At 47.7% G+C, this 16,647-nt stretch overlaps 9 protein-coding genes across 9 annotated transcripts; 3 read left to right on the top strand and 6 right to left on the bottom strand.

The window, feature by feature from the left end:
• Positions 1-28: 28 nt before the first annotated feature.
• Positions 29-319, bottom strand: BT62DRAFT_1005948 (uncharacterized protein; the record flags this gene model as incomplete). The annotated part of the gene is made up of 2 exons (XM_043177200.1): positions 29-232; positions 284-319. The coding sequence occupies 2 exons, from the start codon at positions 317-319 to the stop codon at positions 29-31; spliced, it is 240 nt and encodes a 79-aa protein (XP_043040159.1).
• A 245-nt stretch (positions 320-564) lies between these two features.
• On the bottom strand, positions 565-3,325 carry BT62DRAFT_1005947 (uncharacterized protein; the record flags this gene model as incomplete). Its single annotated transcript, XM_043177199.1, has 16 exons — positions 565-624; positions 696-775; positions 811-975; positions 1,059-1,158; positions 1,216-1,308; positions 1,375-1,390; positions 1,442-1,613; positions 1,667-1,709; positions 1,778-1,832; positions 1,881-2,180; positions 2,234-2,318; positions 2,357-2,681; positions 2,734-2,854; positions 2,894-3,044; positions 3,111-3,244; positions 3,309-3,325. 16 exons carry the CDS (start codon positions 3,323-3,325, stop codon positions 565-567), a joined length of 1,917 nt encoding a protein of 638 aa, XP_043040158.1.
• A 292-nt stretch (positions 3,326-3,617) lies between these two features.
• BT62DRAFT_932103 (uncharacterized protein) lies at positions 3,618-3,857 on the bottom strand. The gene has a single exon (XM_043186284.1). The coding sequence runs from the start codon at positions 3,849-3,851 to the stop codon at positions 3,648-3,650; it is 204 nt and encodes a 67-aa protein (XP_043040157.1). The 5' UTR covers positions 3,852-3,857; the 3' UTR covers positions 3,618-3,647.
• A 342-nt stretch (positions 3,858-4,199) lies between these two features.
• Positions 4,200-5,171, top strand: BT62DRAFT_932102 (uncharacterized protein). The gene is made up of 5 exons (XM_043186283.1): positions 4,200-4,245; positions 4,297-4,676; positions 4,732-4,859; positions 4,908-4,997; positions 5,050-5,171. The coding sequence occupies exons 2-5, from the start codon at positions 4,437-4,439 to the stop codon at positions 5,051-5,053; spliced, it is 462 nt and encodes a 153-aa protein (XP_043040156.1). The 5' UTR covers positions 4,200-4,245; positions 4,297-4,436; the 3' UTR covers positions 5,054-5,171.
• A 677-nt stretch (positions 5,172-5,848) lies between these two features.
• Positions 5,849-8,443, top strand: BT62DRAFT_949591 (SWIRM-domain-containing protein). Its single transcript, XM_043188110.1, has 10 exons — positions 5,849-6,017; positions 6,068-6,249; positions 6,306-6,352; positions 6,404-6,548; positions 6,602-7,237; positions 7,288-7,405; positions 7,457-7,563; positions 7,620-7,827; positions 7,885-8,176; positions 8,229-8,443. The coding sequence occupies exons 1-10, from the start codon at positions 5,975-5,977 to the stop codon at positions 8,332-8,334; spliced, it is 1,884 nt and encodes a 627-aa protein (XP_043040155.1). The 5' UTR covers positions 5,849-5,974; the 3' UTR covers positions 8,335-8,443.
• Positions 8,346-9,947, bottom strand: BT62DRAFT_994213 (NAD(P)-binding protein). Its single transcript, XM_043190458.1, has 7 exons — positions 9,591-9,947; positions 9,459-9,533; positions 9,308-9,404; positions 9,135-9,255; positions 8,998-9,078; positions 8,583-8,943; positions 8,346-8,532 (listed from the first exon to the last, which is right to left on the bottom strand). The coding sequence occupies exons 1-7, from the start codon at positions 9,734-9,736 to the stop codon at positions 8,469-8,471; spliced, it is 945 nt and encodes a 314-aa protein (XP_043040154.1). The 5' UTR covers positions 9,737-9,947; the 3' UTR covers positions 8,346-8,468.
• Positions 9,600-11,142, top strand: BT62DRAFT_131215 (vesicle transport v-snare protein vti1). The gene is made up of 5 exons (XM_043179802.1): positions 9,600-9,994; positions 10,048-10,106; positions 10,154-10,519; positions 10,573-10,634; positions 10,685-11,142. Exons 1-5 carry the CDS (start codon positions 9,886-9,888, stop codon positions 10,773-10,775), a joined length of 687 nt encoding a protein of 228 aa, XP_043040153.1. The 5' UTR covers positions 9,600-9,885; the 3' UTR covers positions 10,776-11,142.
• Positions 10,849-13,149, bottom strand: BT62DRAFT_949585 (FAD-binding domain-containing protein). Its single transcript, XM_043188109.1, has 11 exons — positions 12,965-13,149; positions 12,817-12,917; positions 12,733-12,768; positions 12,448-12,676; positions 12,268-12,398; positions 12,189-12,206; positions 12,076-12,126; positions 11,901-12,026; positions 11,690-11,847; positions 11,564-11,636; positions 10,849-11,319 (listed from the first exon to the last, which is right to left on the bottom strand). Exons 1-11 carry the CDS (start codon positions 13,101-13,103, stop codon positions 10,915-10,917), a joined length of 1,467 nt encoding a protein of 488 aa, XP_043040152.1. The 5' UTR covers positions 13,104-13,149; the 3' UTR covers positions 10,849-10,914.
• A 918-nt stretch (positions 13,150-14,067) lies between these two features.
• BT62DRAFT_1005942 (NAD(P)-binding protein) lies at positions 14,068-16,058 on the bottom strand (the record flags this gene model as incomplete). Its single annotated transcript, XM_043177198.1, has 9 exons — positions 14,068-14,206; positions 14,259-14,487; positions 14,541-14,675; positions 14,731-14,811; positions 14,865-14,985; positions 15,466-15,562; positions 15,615-15,689; positions 15,743-15,983; positions 16,052-16,058. The coding sequence occupies 9 exons, from the start codon at positions 16,056-16,058 to the stop codon at positions 14,068-14,070; spliced, it is 1,125 nt and encodes a 374-aa protein (XP_043040151.1).
• Between the last annotated feature and the right edge of the window lie 589 nt (positions 16,059-16,647).

The raw sequence follows: 16,647 nt of genomic DNA, 5'->3' as shown, positions 1-16,647 counted from the left end.
CGAGTGACTTACCTCTGGACATACTCACTCAAAGCTTGGTTTTACGCTCCTTTTTGTGATGTGGATTTGTATAACGTCGTCTAGCATCTTCATCAATCCTCCGCCATCTTGCTTTACTCTCTTCTGTCTCTCGTTTCCATGCCTCTGCGATAGCCTCTGCAGGAGATAAAAATTTTGGGCTCGGTGGACTTTGCTCGGAAGCCTTCGATGGCGAGGATGCATTGGCTGTCATCTATGAAACTGTTGGGTATGATGTAGGAGACCAGTTGAAAAGAAAGCGTACGGCAAGTCGTGTGGACTCGTAGGTAGAGAAAAGCATAGTGAAATACTTGCATGCACCGTTCTTATACCGCCCCCATTCCAAGGGGTGAGCCTCAATGCTTCAATCAATGCTGGGGTCGAAGGCACAAACACCTCGACGAGGCTGCACCGTTCACACCTGTGGCCACAAAGGACAAACGAGGTCCTATAATAGGAAGGTTGAAAGCAACGAGTTCCAAGTTCGTGATCGGAACCTGCCATTTTGGGTGGAGCCTCTATGCATTCAATCAACATCCAGTGCGCCTAAAGGGACGACAATTTGACATATGACGGTTGACGATGGCTAGGAAAGGCAGGTCGAGACTGGCATAAGGGAAATAAAGTGTTTGTAGCAGCCGGTAATTCAGATAAAATATCTGCCACAATGCACATACGGAACTTGGAATCATTGGAGACCGCGGACGTGCGGCGTCTTCGTGGTGACAACCCGTTGCATCCTCGAGGATACGCTCTGCTATCGGCGTTTAACCCCGTGTAAATGGCTATTACCAGGCACAGTTATGTCTTGAAGACTAGATTTGATGTGCAATCCTTGCCTTGCGGCAAAATGACCCTCGGCCCAGTCCAATATTCCATAGAAAGCGTTAGTAGGTATCAGGGACACAGAAGGTACGAGTTCTATCGAAAGCTGCGCAGGTGACTTCGTTTCCGGGACTGCAAGAGCGTGTTGATAGCCCATCAGTGGCGAAATGATCGAAGGATGTGTTCAAAGCAGAGATTCCACCAAGATTCTCGACCCGGCTTTTGATCCGTGGCTTGCTTTAATAAATAGAGAAGGCTGCTTTCGCCAAGGACCTGCTTCCAATAACGCCCGTCATTTACTGGCGTGCGCCTCGTCTAACGGTGTCCGGACTCAACGAAAAACTGGATGGTCGGAAATGCTGATGGATATACATTGAACCCCAAAACCCTGTGCTGATTAAAACCTGGGAAACCGATTAAACACGCTTGAGCTGCATGTCCAGAAGGGACACTCGTGCACGGGATCTAATCAGACACCACGGTAAACCGACAGGTACATCAGCGAAGTTCAACACGATGTGAAAGGTTTACATGCGTCACTGGGAAACTGCAGGAGACAATGTTCAGCGTTTCGAGACACCATTTAATGTTGTATCACTGCTGTTGTGAATAGGCAAAGGTAACAGTAGTCCAAGAAGTCGAAAAATCCTCTGAGGATAGCACTCTATTCGCTGGGGTGTATTCGGAAATATCGGAACTCCGCGCATCTTCAGCAACCGTCGACAAGACTAACACGACGAAGCCATGAGCCACAGTAGATGACCAAGAGTCTAGACACACAAATGCGTTACGAAGATAATCCATCAAAGTCTGCTGACTTTACTCCCGGTACCGAAATCGCGAAACGTCTGAGGCCATTCAGTAGACTACATAGTAACTAGAGAAAATCGAGATTCTGTTCAATATAATCAGAAAGTGGAAATTTTTTCATTACCTTGGCAGCGTACGGCTCGTTATCTTGATACGAAGCCATTATTTGGGACACGCAACTATAGCGAGGTAAAGAGGATTAATTAAAAATTTTTCCTGAAACCAACGATCTCCAACCTACCCAATTAACTCGGCACTGTATCTGTAACCGAGGCAACTGGAAACAAATTGGTTGACTCTTCCTCCATGGGGCCTGAATGAAAAGTGTATGCATCCGAGGAGCTCTCCTTGCTAGTCGGCGCAAGTGGGAAACGTTACCGTTCCATTGAAAGCGCTCCTCGTAATTATTTTGATGAGGATATATTATTCGATCTACGGCGCAATCGATTTTATGTGCATTTTTCTGACTAAAGAGGAGGCGGCAACCCGAAGAGCAAATTATACTCGTATCCGATGGCATACCGACACTGTATCGGGAGTTAGCTACTGAGATCTAGGACTTTTTGAAGCGAAGACACACAGAACGACGATGCAGCCCAAAAGTTCGGCTAGCTCGCAGATGTCGGTGTACAGGATGGACCCCTCGTGGAATTCCAGACCTATGGCTACATACAGGATGGGAGTCTGGCAGTTATCTGATGACTTGGGTTAGCCCGCTGAGGAGATCGGATTAGCTCATAGAAAAAGTCAGATGGGCGACGCCTCATGCGCTCAGAATCAAGCCCATTTAATGGATATTCGGAAACAAGATACGATAGAGTATACGAGAGCAGTCCTATCCTCAACGGAATCGGGATCTGTCGAATACCACCGGCAACCGGGCGTCTATAGATAGGGTTGCCTTTACACAATGCAACCATGTCCACACCGCACATCCACATCGTGCCATGATGGTTAAAAGACGACGAAAAGTATCGCGCGCGGCGGATACAAATTGAATTCAAAGAATTGCTTTGATTTCTTTGCAGCTGTCCGGCCTCATTAGCATCATCAGCGTGGTATCAATAATAGCTCACTTACGCGAACGCGTATGTCAGATGAGCGTATCTCAGCCACCTGATTATTGTGGCTAGAGAGTTTCGGCGTGCCGTCCGGTGAAGCCGGCGAGAAGGTTATGTATGAGCACTTCACCACAGTGGTTCTGCGATTTCGACGCGTTCAGAAATATCGGGAAGTATACTGTAGTACGCCTGTTCGACGTGGGAAGTATTCATTCAACTGAATCGGACGTTTGGTTTTATGTGTACAGCTAGCAGAGTAAGGGAACTTGAAGCGAGGACTCCCTTGGGCCTTGGATCCGCGGACCTTTTGTGTGGCTACCCCCATATCGGCTGGTGTCAGCTGGTACAGAATTCAGCCTATTGTCTCCAGAAGCGCCTAGTGTGGGAATTGCTCACGTAGAGAATGGAAGAAGTAGATGGTCCAATGGGATAGATTGGGCGCCACCAGAAAATACACCGCGTAAGAAACAACAGTTGAAGATAGCTTCAAATAGACCGAAATAAGACCCATTTTTGCGGCGGACACGTTCCTATTCTCCAACGTCCGCGAGTCAAGTGAGGGCGGTGGAAGTTGGAAAAGATAGCGGCTCTGACGGTCCGGGATCGCTCATGAGGTGGCAGTGCATTCAAACTTTGTGTTCAGTGTCGTTACTGGTGAATTGATAAAGTTTGACTCGAAATGCCATGCCTTGCCATTTCACCTTCTTTCACGTCAGACTCGCGGAATTTGAACTGGGCTCACTCATGACACTGATGGCCTACTTATACAGTGAAAGGCTGCTTGAATGGTTGCGAGAAGGTTCTAATGCATTTTTAGACGTATCTTTTGTGAGTCTTCCACCTGGGTAACCCTCGTCGTATTTAAGGCTAGCTTTTCATGATCATGTTAGAAATTCTGATTGTCACGGCATGAACACTCTCTCGCTTGTCCCCTCAAACACCGATACAACCAAATTTAAGGTCGCCGCGGTCCAGGCTGAGCCGTACGATGTTTTGCCACGGTAGCGCCAGAGTCTGACGTGGAATTTGTAACACAGCGCTTGGTGCGACCTCCAGGGTGGCGTCGACAAAACTACGTATCATCCGTGAGGCCTCATCAGAGGGAGCAAAAATAATCGGTTTTCCCGAACTCTTCATTCCAGGTAGGCCGCGCTAGGATGCGTCTTGCAGAAGGGGCTCACAAAGGATTTCCAGGCTATCCATGGACACTATTAGCTAATGATTTCGTTACCGCTCAGCCCGTCCTCAAAGACTATCACGCCAACGCACTTTCGATCCATTCACCTGAAATGAACCGCATTCGAGAAGCAGTGCACGAAGCTGACGTAACTATTGTATTGGGGTTCGCAGAACACTCTGGTGGATCGCTTTATATCGCCCAAGTCACCATCACTCCAGACGGTAAGATCGCAAATCATCGACGCAAGCTCAAGGTGCGGGAGATCCGATGCCTTTCATCGAGAGATGCTATTTATGAAAGTATCTGTTTAGGCCACCCATTACGAGAAGACTATTTTTGGTGACGGAAACGGTAAGCCTACGTTTCCCGATGATGTAGCGCACAACCAATCGTTTCTACTAGACCAGTCCATCTACAATGTCGTTCAAACTCCATACGGTAGGCTGGCTTCTTTGAATTGCTGGGAACACATCCAATTTTGTCTCTTTCCTTGTCGTATTTCTCCGCACTAATTAGTTTATAAGCCGTGGCTGAAGACACATATGTATACTCAATATCCACAACTTTTCGTTGCGTCATGGCCAGCCGCGTTTCCTCCTTATACTGGCGGATCTCCGTACAGTTTCAGTTGCGAAGCTTGCAGTCGCATGAGTCAGTTCGTAGCCATAGAAGGCGGATGCTTCGGAATCGTTGCTTCTACTGTCATCAGTGAAAAGGGCGCTGAGAGGATGGAATTGACTGGATTTCCTTGGTTCAAATTCCCCGGCGGTGGCTTTTCTGTAGTATGTCCGAGCTTAATAATTCCAATTAAAGGCCGTCTAACTGTAATATCTGCAGATATACGGTCCGGATGGTTCATCGCTGACTGAACCTGTCGATCCGGATGCAGAGACCATCATCTACGCCGACATTTCTCTCGATAAAATTGCAGAAGCTAAAATTGTGACCGACATTATGGGAAATTAGTGAGCCATGAAATGTTTGTGATACGACATGCCTCAAGCTACCTTTAGCTCGCGATTTGATTTGTTATCCACCACAGTCCATAGTAGGAAGCAGGTACCTGTCACCTATGTTGCAGAAGGCCGCTTCTTGGAGAAGGAGTAAGTAAGTTTGCGTCTCTTCTTGAATCAAGCATTTGACCCTTGGGTACGGATGAACTTGAAAAGTTAACAATCCGGATCTCTATTCCTGTCCTGTCCGTAAATGTACGATGCGTTTGGCGACGTTAAGCGGTGGCGAACGGAAGAAAAATTGATGGCATATGTATATGTGAAACAAATGGCATTGGCAAAGGTACCTCCATTGGCATCTTGAAAGGAGTTTGAGAAGCTTTCGCTTAAGCGCTTGGATTATACGCGGCAAAGAAACACGTAGTAGTGTTCAGGACTAGACTGCTGCCAAGAAAGGTTCTGCCCAGCAAAGCGAAAGAACCACTGGTCGGAATTTAGGAGGGAAGGAGCTCTGGTGTGAGAAGCGCAAAGCTCAAAGTGGTGGAAATCCGAACAGGGTTTTACATCCGCATTGGAAAAATATGCTTCAGTATTGTACGTCCGGCATGACACTCGATAACAGATCGAAGACTTGCGAATATGTATAGAATATCTAAGGACATCTTTCTTTATACTTAGCGCGGAGTTAGGGGATCCTCCGGCTAGACGAGATGTAAGAAATGATAACACACCAGTCCAGAATCTAGGAACTTGAGCGGAGAGAAGGTAGGTACGCATTTAGAATCTCAAGCTGCCAGTCTCCAGAATGGGGACGATGGTCTGATAGCAGTTTTGTCGGGAGAGGGCGAGCCCAAACTTGGAAAATTGCAAGGTGTTAAATGGATGTCAAACGTCCCGCGAATACGGACTGGCCAGCGGATTCGGCGATCCGTTCGTCCGACTTCGACGTTCATTGCCACATTAGGAAGTGGCGGTGCAGCTGTCACGCGTAACAAACAGCGCAAGGATTTGCCACGGTGGCGTCGTCGACACTGACGATGCCAACGCCCCCTCTCGAATCATAGAGTCGATATCTGGTGCTTTAGGTATTCGTTGTATAGCGATTTATACCTTCGTCGGGTGTCGAAATGACGATAACACAGCGAAAGCCACTCCGACCCGACGACATAAGTGCGTACCGCTACCTCTTCATCGCTGCCCTTAATGACCATGGGTGGCAGTTAATGAGCCAGGAGACCAGTATTCATGTGATTCCTGTGGAATAGACCTCACACATAGTGTACGCATCAAGTGCGCGGACCCTGTCTGCGAACCCGGTGATGGCGTCGACATTTGTCCACCTTGTTTTTGTGCAGGAAGAGAATTTCGGCAGCATAAGCGGGGCCATGCATACCGTGTCATCGTACGTCGCTTCCCGATGATGAAGATTTTGCCGAGTATTGAGTTTGACATCATTAGGAAATAAATTCGTATCCTATATTTTCTGAGGACTGGGGTGCAGATGAGTTCGTTGCGTTTATCTCTTCTGACTTTTCCACTCTCATAGATTTGACTAGGGAACTGTTGTTGCTGAAGGGTATAGCCACTCAAGGCTTCGGGAATTGGAAAAAGATAGCCGAACATATAGGCACACGGTCGAAAGAAGAGGTTGAGAGACATTACAACGAAGTATACATTGACTCTCAGACATGGCCAATACCTGTGAGTACAGTGATGTCGCCTACATCTCACCGGTCTTACCTTGAATTATGTAGAAAATGGATTTGCAGTTTGATGTTGATCCGGCAGAATTCCAGGCGCGCAAACGACGGCGAATACAAGCATTAAACGACACGGCACCGCCTCCTCTTAAGCATGGACCTGTATCCTTACCCGGCATCCATGAAATCCAAGGTTTCTTTCCCGGACGTTTGGAGTTTGAACATGAAATAGACAATGAGGCTGAGGACCTGGTCAAAGATCTAGAGTTTGGTGTTTGTCTGGAATGGGATGGTGACCAGATCATTGAGGATGAGGAAGACCAGGATGTTCGTGCGAGGGCAAAATGGGAGGAGGAGCGGCGGAATCCTCCATCCATTGGGCGAATACCAGGTAAAGGGCCCCCTATACCGATGATGATAAACGGCATAAACGGATACCATCCGCCATCTGAGAATGGGAGTGTAACGAGGGAAAGTGTTCCGCCAAAATCTGACGATGTCCAGGCTAATGGCACGAGCTCTGGTGATGGTGACGAAGAGGTGGAAGAGGTCACACAACCACCGCCGATAGAAACGAAGGAATCCCTTGACTTTAAGCTCTCATTGCTTGAGATGTATAGCCAGCGCGTGGATAAGAGACTAGAGGGTAAGGAGGTTATGTTTGATCGTGGACTGCTGGATTACAAAAAGGCACGTTTTCTATTTTTCACACTCGATGGGTGCTTCATTATCATTTATAGATGCAAGCATCAGATAAAAAACGCTCACGAGAGGATAGAGATATTGTTCATCGCCTACGGCCCTTTGCAAAATTACAAACGGCTGCTGACTATGAAGTTTTTTCTGCCGATATTCTATGTAAGTGTAGTTTTATTTCTAGTCGACTATACAGCCTGACAAACTTGTTAGATGAAGCTCTTCTTCGTCAAAGAATACAGGAATTGCAGCAGTACAGACGGTTAGGTCTGGTAACTGCGGCTGATATCGACAAATACAAGTCCGATCTTCAGAAGCGAGTCAGTGTTGTCAGGGATGTTTTCACTGATAGCAATGTCTCACAGTGCATACATAGGCCCTCGCCAAAGTCAATCATCGCGATTACCCAAGCGACAAACACCAGTATCGGACGGCGGGACGCCAGTCCTCAGGTCCCGATTCTCGTCGTGCCAGTCTTCCGTCCTTTGGTGGTGACTCTGAAGGACGAAAGAGTAACGAACGAGAGGCTACCCCGCGTCTCCCCGGCTCATCCTCCGGCTCAGGCCCCACCGGCCGTCGAATACGTGAGTTCGCTTGATTCCATTTCCGCAGCATATGAACTAAAATGTTTGTATTTGCAGCTGCTCCTCTCAACCTTGCAAACAGTCCGTCGCTACATCTGCTCTCACCTGCAGAACAAGTGTTATGCGCCCAGCTCCGCATCCTTCCCAAGCCCTACCTGGTCGTGAAAGAGACCCTTGTACGGGAATATGCTCGGCGAGGTGGCAAGCTCCGTCGGCGCGAAGCTCGTGAGCTTGTCAAGATCGATGTGAACAAGACTAGTCGAGTATGGGATTTCCTCGTGCAGCAGGGATTTCTCAACATTGCTTCTGATGTTTCTTCTGCCCACGCTTCATCGTCACAAGACATCAGGTAATTCTTCCATTTCATTCTATCATGACGCTGCATTCTCACAGCCTTGCAGCGCTGCTAACGGATCGCAGGTAAATCGTTCACCTGTTAAAGATTCGCGACCAGGTTCTAGTCAGCAAAACGGCTCTGCCCCGGTACCGTCGACATCGGGTTCATGACACGATGTCTAGTTTTCTGTATCTTTATTAGGATCCCCCTGTATTTTATTGTATCATTCGCAGCTATTATCACAAGAGAGCGATGTAAGCGTATAACCCGAAAAGACCTAAAAGAATTATGACCGATGACGGCTTCATGAAAAATACGCGCCGGGACCTCGCGAAAAACCTTTTACAGCGTTGAGAGTGGCGATCAACCTGGAGATAGAATCAACCGGTGAAGTGGACACGAAGTACTATATACCCACCCATTGAACCTCTTGTTGTACGCTCGGAAGACACCTCTGTCCAAATCCTCTCGGGGAACCATGTAAAGTGGGCCATCGTGACGTATCAACCATGCTCGTCCATTGGCTTTCTTCGCTGGGTTGGTGGCGGAATAAAATATTGAACCAGCGATACGGATGATGGGTGATAGCTCAAGACCCTTTGTGGACGCTTCTGCAGGTGATAGGAACCCATCGCTATCTGATACACCGTAGGAAGGACTTATAACGGCTGTGCGGATATCTTTGTGTTCGAAATCAAGATATAAAGATCGTATGGCACCCAAAATCGCACACCCAGACGCGCTATATAGAGGAGCTTGAGGTAAACCATGCCATGACGCTGTGCAGGTAATATGGGTGGAATATAGGCAACTAAGGGCATATAATTACTTACCCATAGATCCAAGCACCACAAGGGCTTTCAAGTCGTCAGGCTGACGGTTCCGAGCGAGATAATACTGTGCCAGGTGTACAGCTGAGTTAACGGGATGCAATGAGGATATGTACTTGGAGGCATCAAGATGCATTTACCATAGAGGATACCAGCCAAGTCCACATCAATAGTAGTCAGGTCGGGTTTCACTGGCTTCCCATTACTGTCGAAGTTTACTTGCTTGAATTTTCCGACCTCGGGAACTCCGGTGTTGGCAACCTTGACGCCGACGATGACGAGCCTCAATCATGGGAACAAGCCGGACACGTACAATGATGTCAAGCCCGCCATAAGTCTTGACGGCCAAATCGAAAACCGTGACTACATCATCCCAAACAGTAGCATTACACCAAGTGCCCATTGCGACCCTGTTTACTGATTTTGTCAGGCAAAAGAATCTCCCGTTGCACTGGCGCTCGTACCCTCCGGCGGCTACAATTTTATGGGCAATGTCTTGGGCCTTCGATGCGTCTTGGTCCCCGATAACGACCTTTGCTCTGTATCGGGAAGCCCGTAAGTATGACCGCCATTCGCCAAGCAAAGGAAATGCGCACCCGTAAAATGCAAAGCGAATAGCGGTTTCCCTACCGATGTCTTTCGACGCCCCCACTATGAGTATCACCTTGTCTTTGACGCGTTGTCCATACCGAAAGAGCTCATCATCGGCAACGGCAACGAGGTCGGTATCGCTACTCAGCATGGTGCGTATGAAGAGAAGAACATAGCGCCCACTGGCAAATGATGGGCAGGCAGTATTGAACGGAAGCGGCGGTGACGCTTGCACGTGTTTACCTCCGACCCCTCCTGACAAACATCGCCAACAGGAAATGCTGTCTGCGCAGTACGACCATGGACGCGACTCCAACAGATCTTTTCGAGTCCTACCACCAGGACTTTGCCCACCTTATCCAGTCCGTGCGAGGGAAACTCGAGGTTGAGGTCAAGGAGCAGCAAGGAGGTTAGTGGCTACCGTGGACCCTTCGCGCTGACACGACCCTAACTGGCATACAGAGCAACGTAAAGCAACTCTTCGCAAGGTCGAGATAGACTTAGATGAAGCAGATGATATAGTCCGTTTCTCTGATTTCTGCCCACCCATCTCTCTAAAAGGAGACAGATATCTCAACTTGAAGTTGAAATTCAAGGCATCCCCCTTTCGATAAGATCTCAATATAGTGCCCAGCTCAAGCAGGCCAAGGTTGAATTGAACCGGTACAAAAAACTCTCCAAGGACCTACATTCACAGGCATCTCGCACGGACTTGCTAGGCAGCAGTCGTTTCAAGACTACCGCCACCTCGGACGATCCATATGGTGAGGGTAACAACCGGACCAGACTTCTGGCTGGCTCAGAAGCACTGTACGATGGGAACCGAAGAATCGCGGATTCTACTCGGATTGCACTGGAGACGGAAACACACGGCGCAGATATTTTAAGTAATCTGCGAGTCCAGAGGGAACAGATTGAGAACACGCGGGACACGGTCAGTCTACTCTTCGCTGTCTTTAAAGCATGACCTGTCTCATGTACTTGCAGCTACACACTGCAGATATTTCTATTGATCGTTCGTCTGGTACAATCAAAGGCATGATACGACAGTATGTCATGCTGCTGTTTACTCCACTCTACTGGCTGAACCCTCTTCCAGAATGTACAAGCAACGGGTTGTCCTTGGCGTCCTGATCGCGGTTCTTGTCCTCGTCGTCCTCCTAATCCTTTACTTCAAATTGATACGCTGAATTTCTCGCCCATGCATAACTATCCACCCTCGAACAATATATATATTTATTCATCTGGTATTTATCTTCCACTCATCTTAATTGTTTTGGATTATATGAACTGTTCGAGACATTGCGTTCTTGGCATACACTAAATATGTTAAATTTTAAACCCTCCAGCCAAAGCCATAACATTGTCAGGATCAACAGAAGCTTTTATCTGCTTCATCCTTGCCACATTGCTTCCGTAGAGGCTTTCCACGGGGGTGTCAAAAATGGCGTAATTGGGGTAGACGACGGCACCGACGATGTCAGACTGACCCTGGCCAACAGCAACATTGTATAAATGTGCTGCACTTTGCCGGATAGCATCTTGGAAGGTATCGTCTGATATTTCAAAGGCCCAAGCGTAATACAAGTTCAGCGGGAGAAGCCCAACTGAACGGGAAGGCGGGTATGCAGAATCGGTACGGGTGTCGCTGACCGAGAAGATGTTGGGACGGAATGGCTCAACGTCATAAGAGATGAAAAGCCCGGAGTCGAAGCCCAGCCTCGCGCCCCAGAACTATTGGGAAATTAGTGCATGCTACTATGATGCGCCTGCAGAAAAGGAGAATACAACTTGAACCAAAGCTCATCTAGCAATGGGTATGGCGTTTCTTAGCTTAGGTAGTGGTCAATCCTAAGCCCGAAAAAGACCAAGAGGAGGTTTTAGTGGGTACGCCCTAGCAAGTTCCACATCCCTAGGCCGATTCCTAGGGAATCCATAAAGGATTTCCTCTATAAAAAAAAACGAGGAGAATACATACCGTCGTCTCATTCACGATGGCGTCTATCAGGGTATCGGAGTATCTCAGGAGAGATACAGTGTTAAAAACTCCTCTATGATCCCATCGTCAGCGTTTTGGACGTGGCAAGCTTCAGAAAAAAATTACCTTAAATTAGCTGTTGCATTGGAAGGTGATGCGAGAACGAGGGACACAAAGTCTCTCGTTTTGACATCCATAGAAAAGTGAGGTATCGCAAGGAAATCATCGAAAATGCCATCGGGAGGAGTAGGCCCGTCGTAAAACAGTAGTTGAGAGACTCCAGGCTAAGAAGGAATTATTCACGATAGCCACATGATGCCAGAACGACCGAGGTTACCTGTCCAAGCAGAAAATTGTAGGTAGTGATTATCGCAGCTTTAGGATCCGTGACATCATTTGCGAATTTCACTGCGACGGCATTCACTTCAGAGAGATGATCTTGCGTGTAGGTTATTAGTCCACCCTGAACATTATCAGACAGATATGCGGCTATTTCTCTTCGGTTGACTCACCCATACTTGACCTTGAGGGAAAGTCCTCAGCGTGAATCTTGTCACAATGCCCTGTGGCGAAAGAATTAGAACCTCATAGAGATATGTAAAATGAGCCGGAGTTACGAACTCACAAAATTATTGAGTCCGCCCTGAATTAGTGAATAAAAACAATTAGACCAAATCACCCCGGATGCACCAAATTCTACACACCTTGAGAGCGAAAAAGAGATCAGCATCAGAATTTGCTGTCACTGTAGCTATCTCGCCATTGGGCTTCACGAGTTCATACGCCACAACAGTATCGATAGTTAAGCCGTACTGATTGGTCAACCATGAGAAGCCTGTACCATATGGTCAGCCTTAGACCATCGTTAATAATATGATGCATACCTCCACCGAGAATAAATCCCGCTACACCGACACCAGTAACTCTCCCACCTACAACGTTTACGCCATGTGGTGCAAGAGACTCGTACACGTCGTCCCATATCAAGCCAGAACCGATAACCACGGTTTCTGACGCAGGGTCGTATGTCACTTCTGAAAAAAGGTACATGGATATGTGCACTCCCGTCGTAGAAGAGAATCCTGGATTGGACGCGTGACCCCCACCTTTGACCTGATGAATAGTCCATCAACATACGACAAGGGGCCGAAAGACGTGCTGGGACTGACTGCGAACGGCGTCTGAGTAGACGAGAGTATTCGAAGCTACCAAAGTATTAGCTTCGAGAAAAAAAAGGCAAGTTGAATACTGACAATAATGCCAACGTCTTCTGCAGTACCAGGCTCAACGGTGCACGCAGAATATTGGGTGCTGGAGATAGCCCAGTGGTAGATATCCCTTAGGTAAGTCAGCTCTGGACGGGTATAAGACCGAGCATAGAGAGGGTAAAGAAAAACTTGCCTCCCGGATAATAAACATCGCTGGTAGACGAAATTGCACGGGAAATGGTTTCGCAGACGGCCAAGTTTCCTCGTCTCTCTTCTGGTCGAGAAACGACAGCCGTCAGGAGAGTCGCCCAGAGTAGTGTTATCCAAATCATTTAGGAAAATTCGGAAAAAAAAAAGGGATACTCTCCATAGCAAAATAGAGTGACTTTATACAAGTAGAAAATTCCAGGCATTTAAAACTGCCTCTGTCCGGTGTGGAATAAATGAGTCAAAGAATTCCCGAAGCTAAGACCGCGTAGTTACGTGGGTGGTGTACCTGATATCGATCCGAAGAATTGAAAATGAGAAAGAAATTTAAGAAAGGGGGGGAAGGATGACCAAACGTCTATGAAGAAGCGGGATACCCAGTTGTTCGGTTCTCAACTGGCCGACAGACAGACAAACGACCCGAACAACCATAAAAATATCGGATAGCGAAAAATACGAGTCCTACAAGATGAGGAGAGGGTGAGAATGGAGCAGAGCCGCGAAACACGGCGCGCTACTTACTGTGTGTAATCAGATCAAATTAGTTTGCCATAGTACCTCGGCTTGTAGCATCCAAGTTCAATCATAAGCCACTTGTATTTCGCGGCGAGCTTGCGTTCCAAAAACCCAGATGTGAAAGATATCATACATTCAGCCGAAAAACGAACAACATATCCGCATGAGTTGATATTTGTTGTCTCTGTTTTCGATCCCAGTAGCCAATTATCGTAGGGATGATGAAATAGATAGTATGTGCCACGACATGAGAGATAGATATCTCAATGACGGATGATGGATGGCATCACAGATCTCTTTTGAGAATGCCCTATGCATGATACCAGAGTCCCTAGGCGCATAATGAATGTAGAACCATGGCTGAGACACCCCGCGATGTCGCCGTTGTCGCCGTGTGGTCTTGGATCCACAGAACATTCATCTCGCATGAAGTGCCCCGGTGGAATTAGAACCGAATCAAAGGACTAGACCAAGAATGTTCTACGATTCACCATAGAGCAGGATTGTATGCACAGATCACATAAAATTTCACGCTTGCCTGCAGTATAAAGCACACTTGATATTCATAGATTTCTACAGATGCACAAGCTGTCGAATGCTGTTCTGTTGATGCCAAATAAGGCCACCCAAGAGTGTCAGCGTCAAAGGAGCCTTGAGGAGACGGATGACGTCTTTCACCAGCCGAGAGTAATAAACCAAACCCGTCACGCCCCTGACCACCGACACATCAGTCCCGTGGACAGAGAAAAAAATATTAGACCCACTTCTGTAGACTGTTGATTCGATCATCGAGAACCTTATACACGCCAAGCTTAAAGTCCTCTTTGGATACTTGGAATACAGGGCCATCGTCGAGTAACAACCAAGCGGAACCGTTAGAATCCGGGTCGGGATCAGTTGCGGAGTAGAAGATGGCGCCAACAATTCGTGTGACCGGAGTCAAAGGAATGCCAGCCAGGAGTAGTTTGATTGGCAAAGCAACAATGGGTGTATCTAGACCTGGCATCAGTCGAGAGCACTAAAGGAAATGGAAGAAATGACATCACCGGCGAAGAAAGGGCTGACGACTGAGATGCGAATGTCTTGTTCAGCGAAGTCGGGGTGTAAAGAGCGCATGGTTCCGAGTACGGCGTGTTTTGAGGCACTGTACATTGTTCCTCGTCGAATGGCCTTCCATGAGGCTTTCGGCCAATATATAAGATGACAGCTCGCACGTAGTACCTTAATGACGCATACCTATCGAACCAAGTAGTACCAGAGATTTCAGATCTCCTTCAGTTCGAGCTTGAGCAAGATAATGTTGGGCGAGATGGGCGACTAAGAAACCTGTAGTGAGACACCAATGCCCCAGTAAACCCAAGAGAACTCACTGTATAAAGTGCCAATCAGGTTGATGTCAATGGTAGCCAAAATTGGCTTGAGAGGCTTGCCATTCGTGTCGAATTTTACCACCCCAAATGCGCCTATTTCCGATACTCCCGCGCAAGCTACCTAGGAAGTGTATCAGGGTCAATGAAGAAGAGAAAAACACAGTCAAGCTGGTTTTATGCGGAAACCCAAAACTCCTGGGAAGCAATCCAGTACAGTACACCCAAAATGATCTCCGGCGGGAAACAATCCCTTCGGACCACTTTATCAAGGTAGGAAGATCCTTCGCTTCGAAAAGTGCTTCCCGACAGCCTAAATTTGCTTCTTCTCGGTTAAACAGGTTGGAAAAACAGGTTCGTCACTTTTCGCAACAGAGAAACTGAAGCATTCATCACTGCCAGATGCATGGGCATAGGACCAAACGTGTGCAGCAGAGCTAGAAGCTAGACGCAACAAGTCTTGTTCTCCGAATGCTGTGAGTAAAATCTGACCATAAAAAGATTGACAGAAAAAAACCGACACAAATTCAGTTCCCCATAATACAGGCGCTGAACAGCTCCTTTTCGCGCGAACACCAGCAGACGGAGAAAACAAGTTACTCACCACGATATCAATAGCCCCATATGCCTTCATGGCCAACTCGAATAACGCCACGACGTCGTCCCAAGCAGAAACATCGCAGGATATACATGTCGCTAGACTATTGCCGCCATCCGTAAGAGTACGACGCTTGGACAACAAGCAGCGCTCACCCTCCAGCTCGAACGATTTCGTCAACCGTTGCCTGTGCACCAGCTGCATCCTTGTCCCCAATGACGACCTTGGCCCTATCGAGAAGCCTTGACCATTCTGGATGCGATATATGTGCTCTGATACTCACCCATGGGCAGCAAACTGGAGAGCTGTCGCCTTTCCAATACCACTAGCACCGCCAGTAATCAAAAGGACCTTGTCTTTGACACGCGCCGAATGCGATAGGAGCTTTTCATCGGCAATTTTGGTGATATCTGAATCCGTCATGGCGGTCATGGACGATATAGTGCCCGTGCTGTATTCAAACACGGGACCCTGACCGAAACTGAACAGGTGAGAACGGTGTCCATCGCGGGCGTAACTAACGTCTGCATTGCGAAATAGGACAGTTGGGTAAGTATCAGGTAGTTGGATGCTGGTGGTCGCCAGTCAACACAAAACATAACCCGAACAAGGGCCCTGTCACCGAATTAGGCCGAAATTCCACAGAATCTTTCTTCTGACCATCATTTGCTGTCTACATTTTCGCATTTATTGCAACATTTTTGCTGCGGAATACTCGATACTCTGTCGAATGAGATACATCAAAGACCGTGCCATTTCAGATATTCGGTTGCATACGTCCTCAAGTATATCGCCGGAGCGCGCCAGGGCAAACAAGTAAATTCGGACGAAGAGATAGAATGTGCTGTTACCAGGTCGTTCTAGTCGATGAAAGACTGTCTACCCTCGTACCGCAAAAGGCCTATTGCCACGAAACGCTTGTTCCCCAAAAACATGATCTCCGCCTCTCCGCCCCATCTTTGTTTATTCGGTTGGGGATACTGCAGCAGATTAAAGGACCGGTAAAATTCACACAGGACGTTCAGAATGACATGTCGAGACAGCCTGATAGTTGTTGCAACGTTAACATCCTGCTACAACAGTAGCGGTACCAGTGGGCCGATACGTTACCTCAGGAGCCACGACCTACGACCTTCACGAGTTCGACGGAAATAATTGGATCATAATCTGTGCTTGATTTAGACCAAG

This window comes from Guyanagaster necrorhizus (assembly GCF_019112545.1).
Source record: "Guyanagaster necrorhizus MCA 3950 unplaced genomic scaffold BT62scaffold_12, whole genome shotgun sequence".
In the NCBI taxonomy this organism is placed as follows: domain Eukaryota; kingdom Fungi; phylum Basidiomycota; class Agaricomycetes; order Agaricales; family Physalacriaceae; genus Guyanagaster; species Guyanagaster necrorhizus.
This window is presented reverse-complemented; position numbering and strand designations above follow the sequence as displayed.

Bases quoted from the DNA above. Each gene is read 5' to 3' on its own strand.
- BT62DRAFT_932103 (XM_043186284.1), bottom strand. From the start codon at position 3,851: ATGAAGAGTTCGGGAAAACCGATTATTTTTGCTCCCTCTGATGAGGCC.
- BT62DRAFT_932102 (XM_043186283.1), top strand. From the start codon at position 4,437: ATGTATACTCAATATCCACAACTTTTCGTTGCGTCATGGCCAGCCGCG. The intron at 4,677-4,731 runs GTATGTCCGAGC...TAATATCTGCAG, and splicing joins CCGGCGGTGGCTTTTCTGTA to ATATACGGTCCGGATGGTTC. The intron at 4,860-4,907 runs GTGAGCCATGAA...AGCTACCTTTAG, and splicing joins ACCGACATTATGGGAAATTA to CTCGCGATTTGATTTGTTAT.
- BT62DRAFT_949591 (XM_043188110.1), top strand. From the start codon at position 5,975: ATGACGATAACACAGCGAAAGCCACTCCGACCCGACGACATAA. The intron at 6,250-6,305 runs GTACGTCGCTTC...TGACATCATTAG, and splicing joins GCCATGCATACCGTGTCATC to GAAATAAATTCGTATCCTAT. The intron at 7,238-7,287 runs GCACGTTTTCTA...TATCATTTATAG, and splicing joins GACTGCTGGATTACAAAAAG to ATGCAAGCATCAGATAAAAA.
- BT62DRAFT_994213 (XM_043190458.1), bottom strand. From the start codon at position 9,736: ATGCTGAGTAGCGATACCGACCTCGTTGCCGTTGCCGATGATGAGCTC. The intron at 9,079-9,134 runs GTAAATGCATCT...CCGTTAACTCAG, and splicing joins CTTGGCTGGTATCCTCTATG to CTGTACACCTGGCACAGTAT. The intron at 8,533-8,582 runs GTGGGTATATAG...TTCTATCTCCAG, and splicing joins TACAACAAGAGGTTCAATGG to GTTGATCGCCACTCTCAACG.
- BT62DRAFT_131215 (XM_043179802.1), top strand. From the start codon at position 9,886: ATGGACGCGACTCCAACAGATCTTTTCGAGTCCTACCACCAGGACTTT. The intron at 9,995-10,047 runs GTTAGTGGCTAC...ACTGGCATACAG, and splicing joins GGTCAAGGAGCAGCAAGGAG to AGCAACGTAAAGCAACTCTT. The intron at 10,635-10,684 runs GTATGTCATGCT...ACCCTCTTCCAG, and splicing joins ATCAAAGGCATGATACGACA to AATGTACAAGCAACGGGTTG.
- BT62DRAFT_949585 (XM_043188109.1), bottom strand. From the start codon at position 13,103: ATGATTTGGATAACACTACTCTGGGCGACTCTCCTGACGGCTGTCGTT. The intron at 11,637-11,689 runs GTAATTTTTTTC...ATGGGATCATAG, and splicing joins AATGCAACAGCTAATTTAAG to AGGAGTTTTTAACACTGTAT. The intron at 11,320-11,563 runs GTATGTATTCTC...ATTTCCCAATAG, and splicing joins CCATCGTGAATGAGACGACG to TTCTGGGGCGCGAGGCTGGG.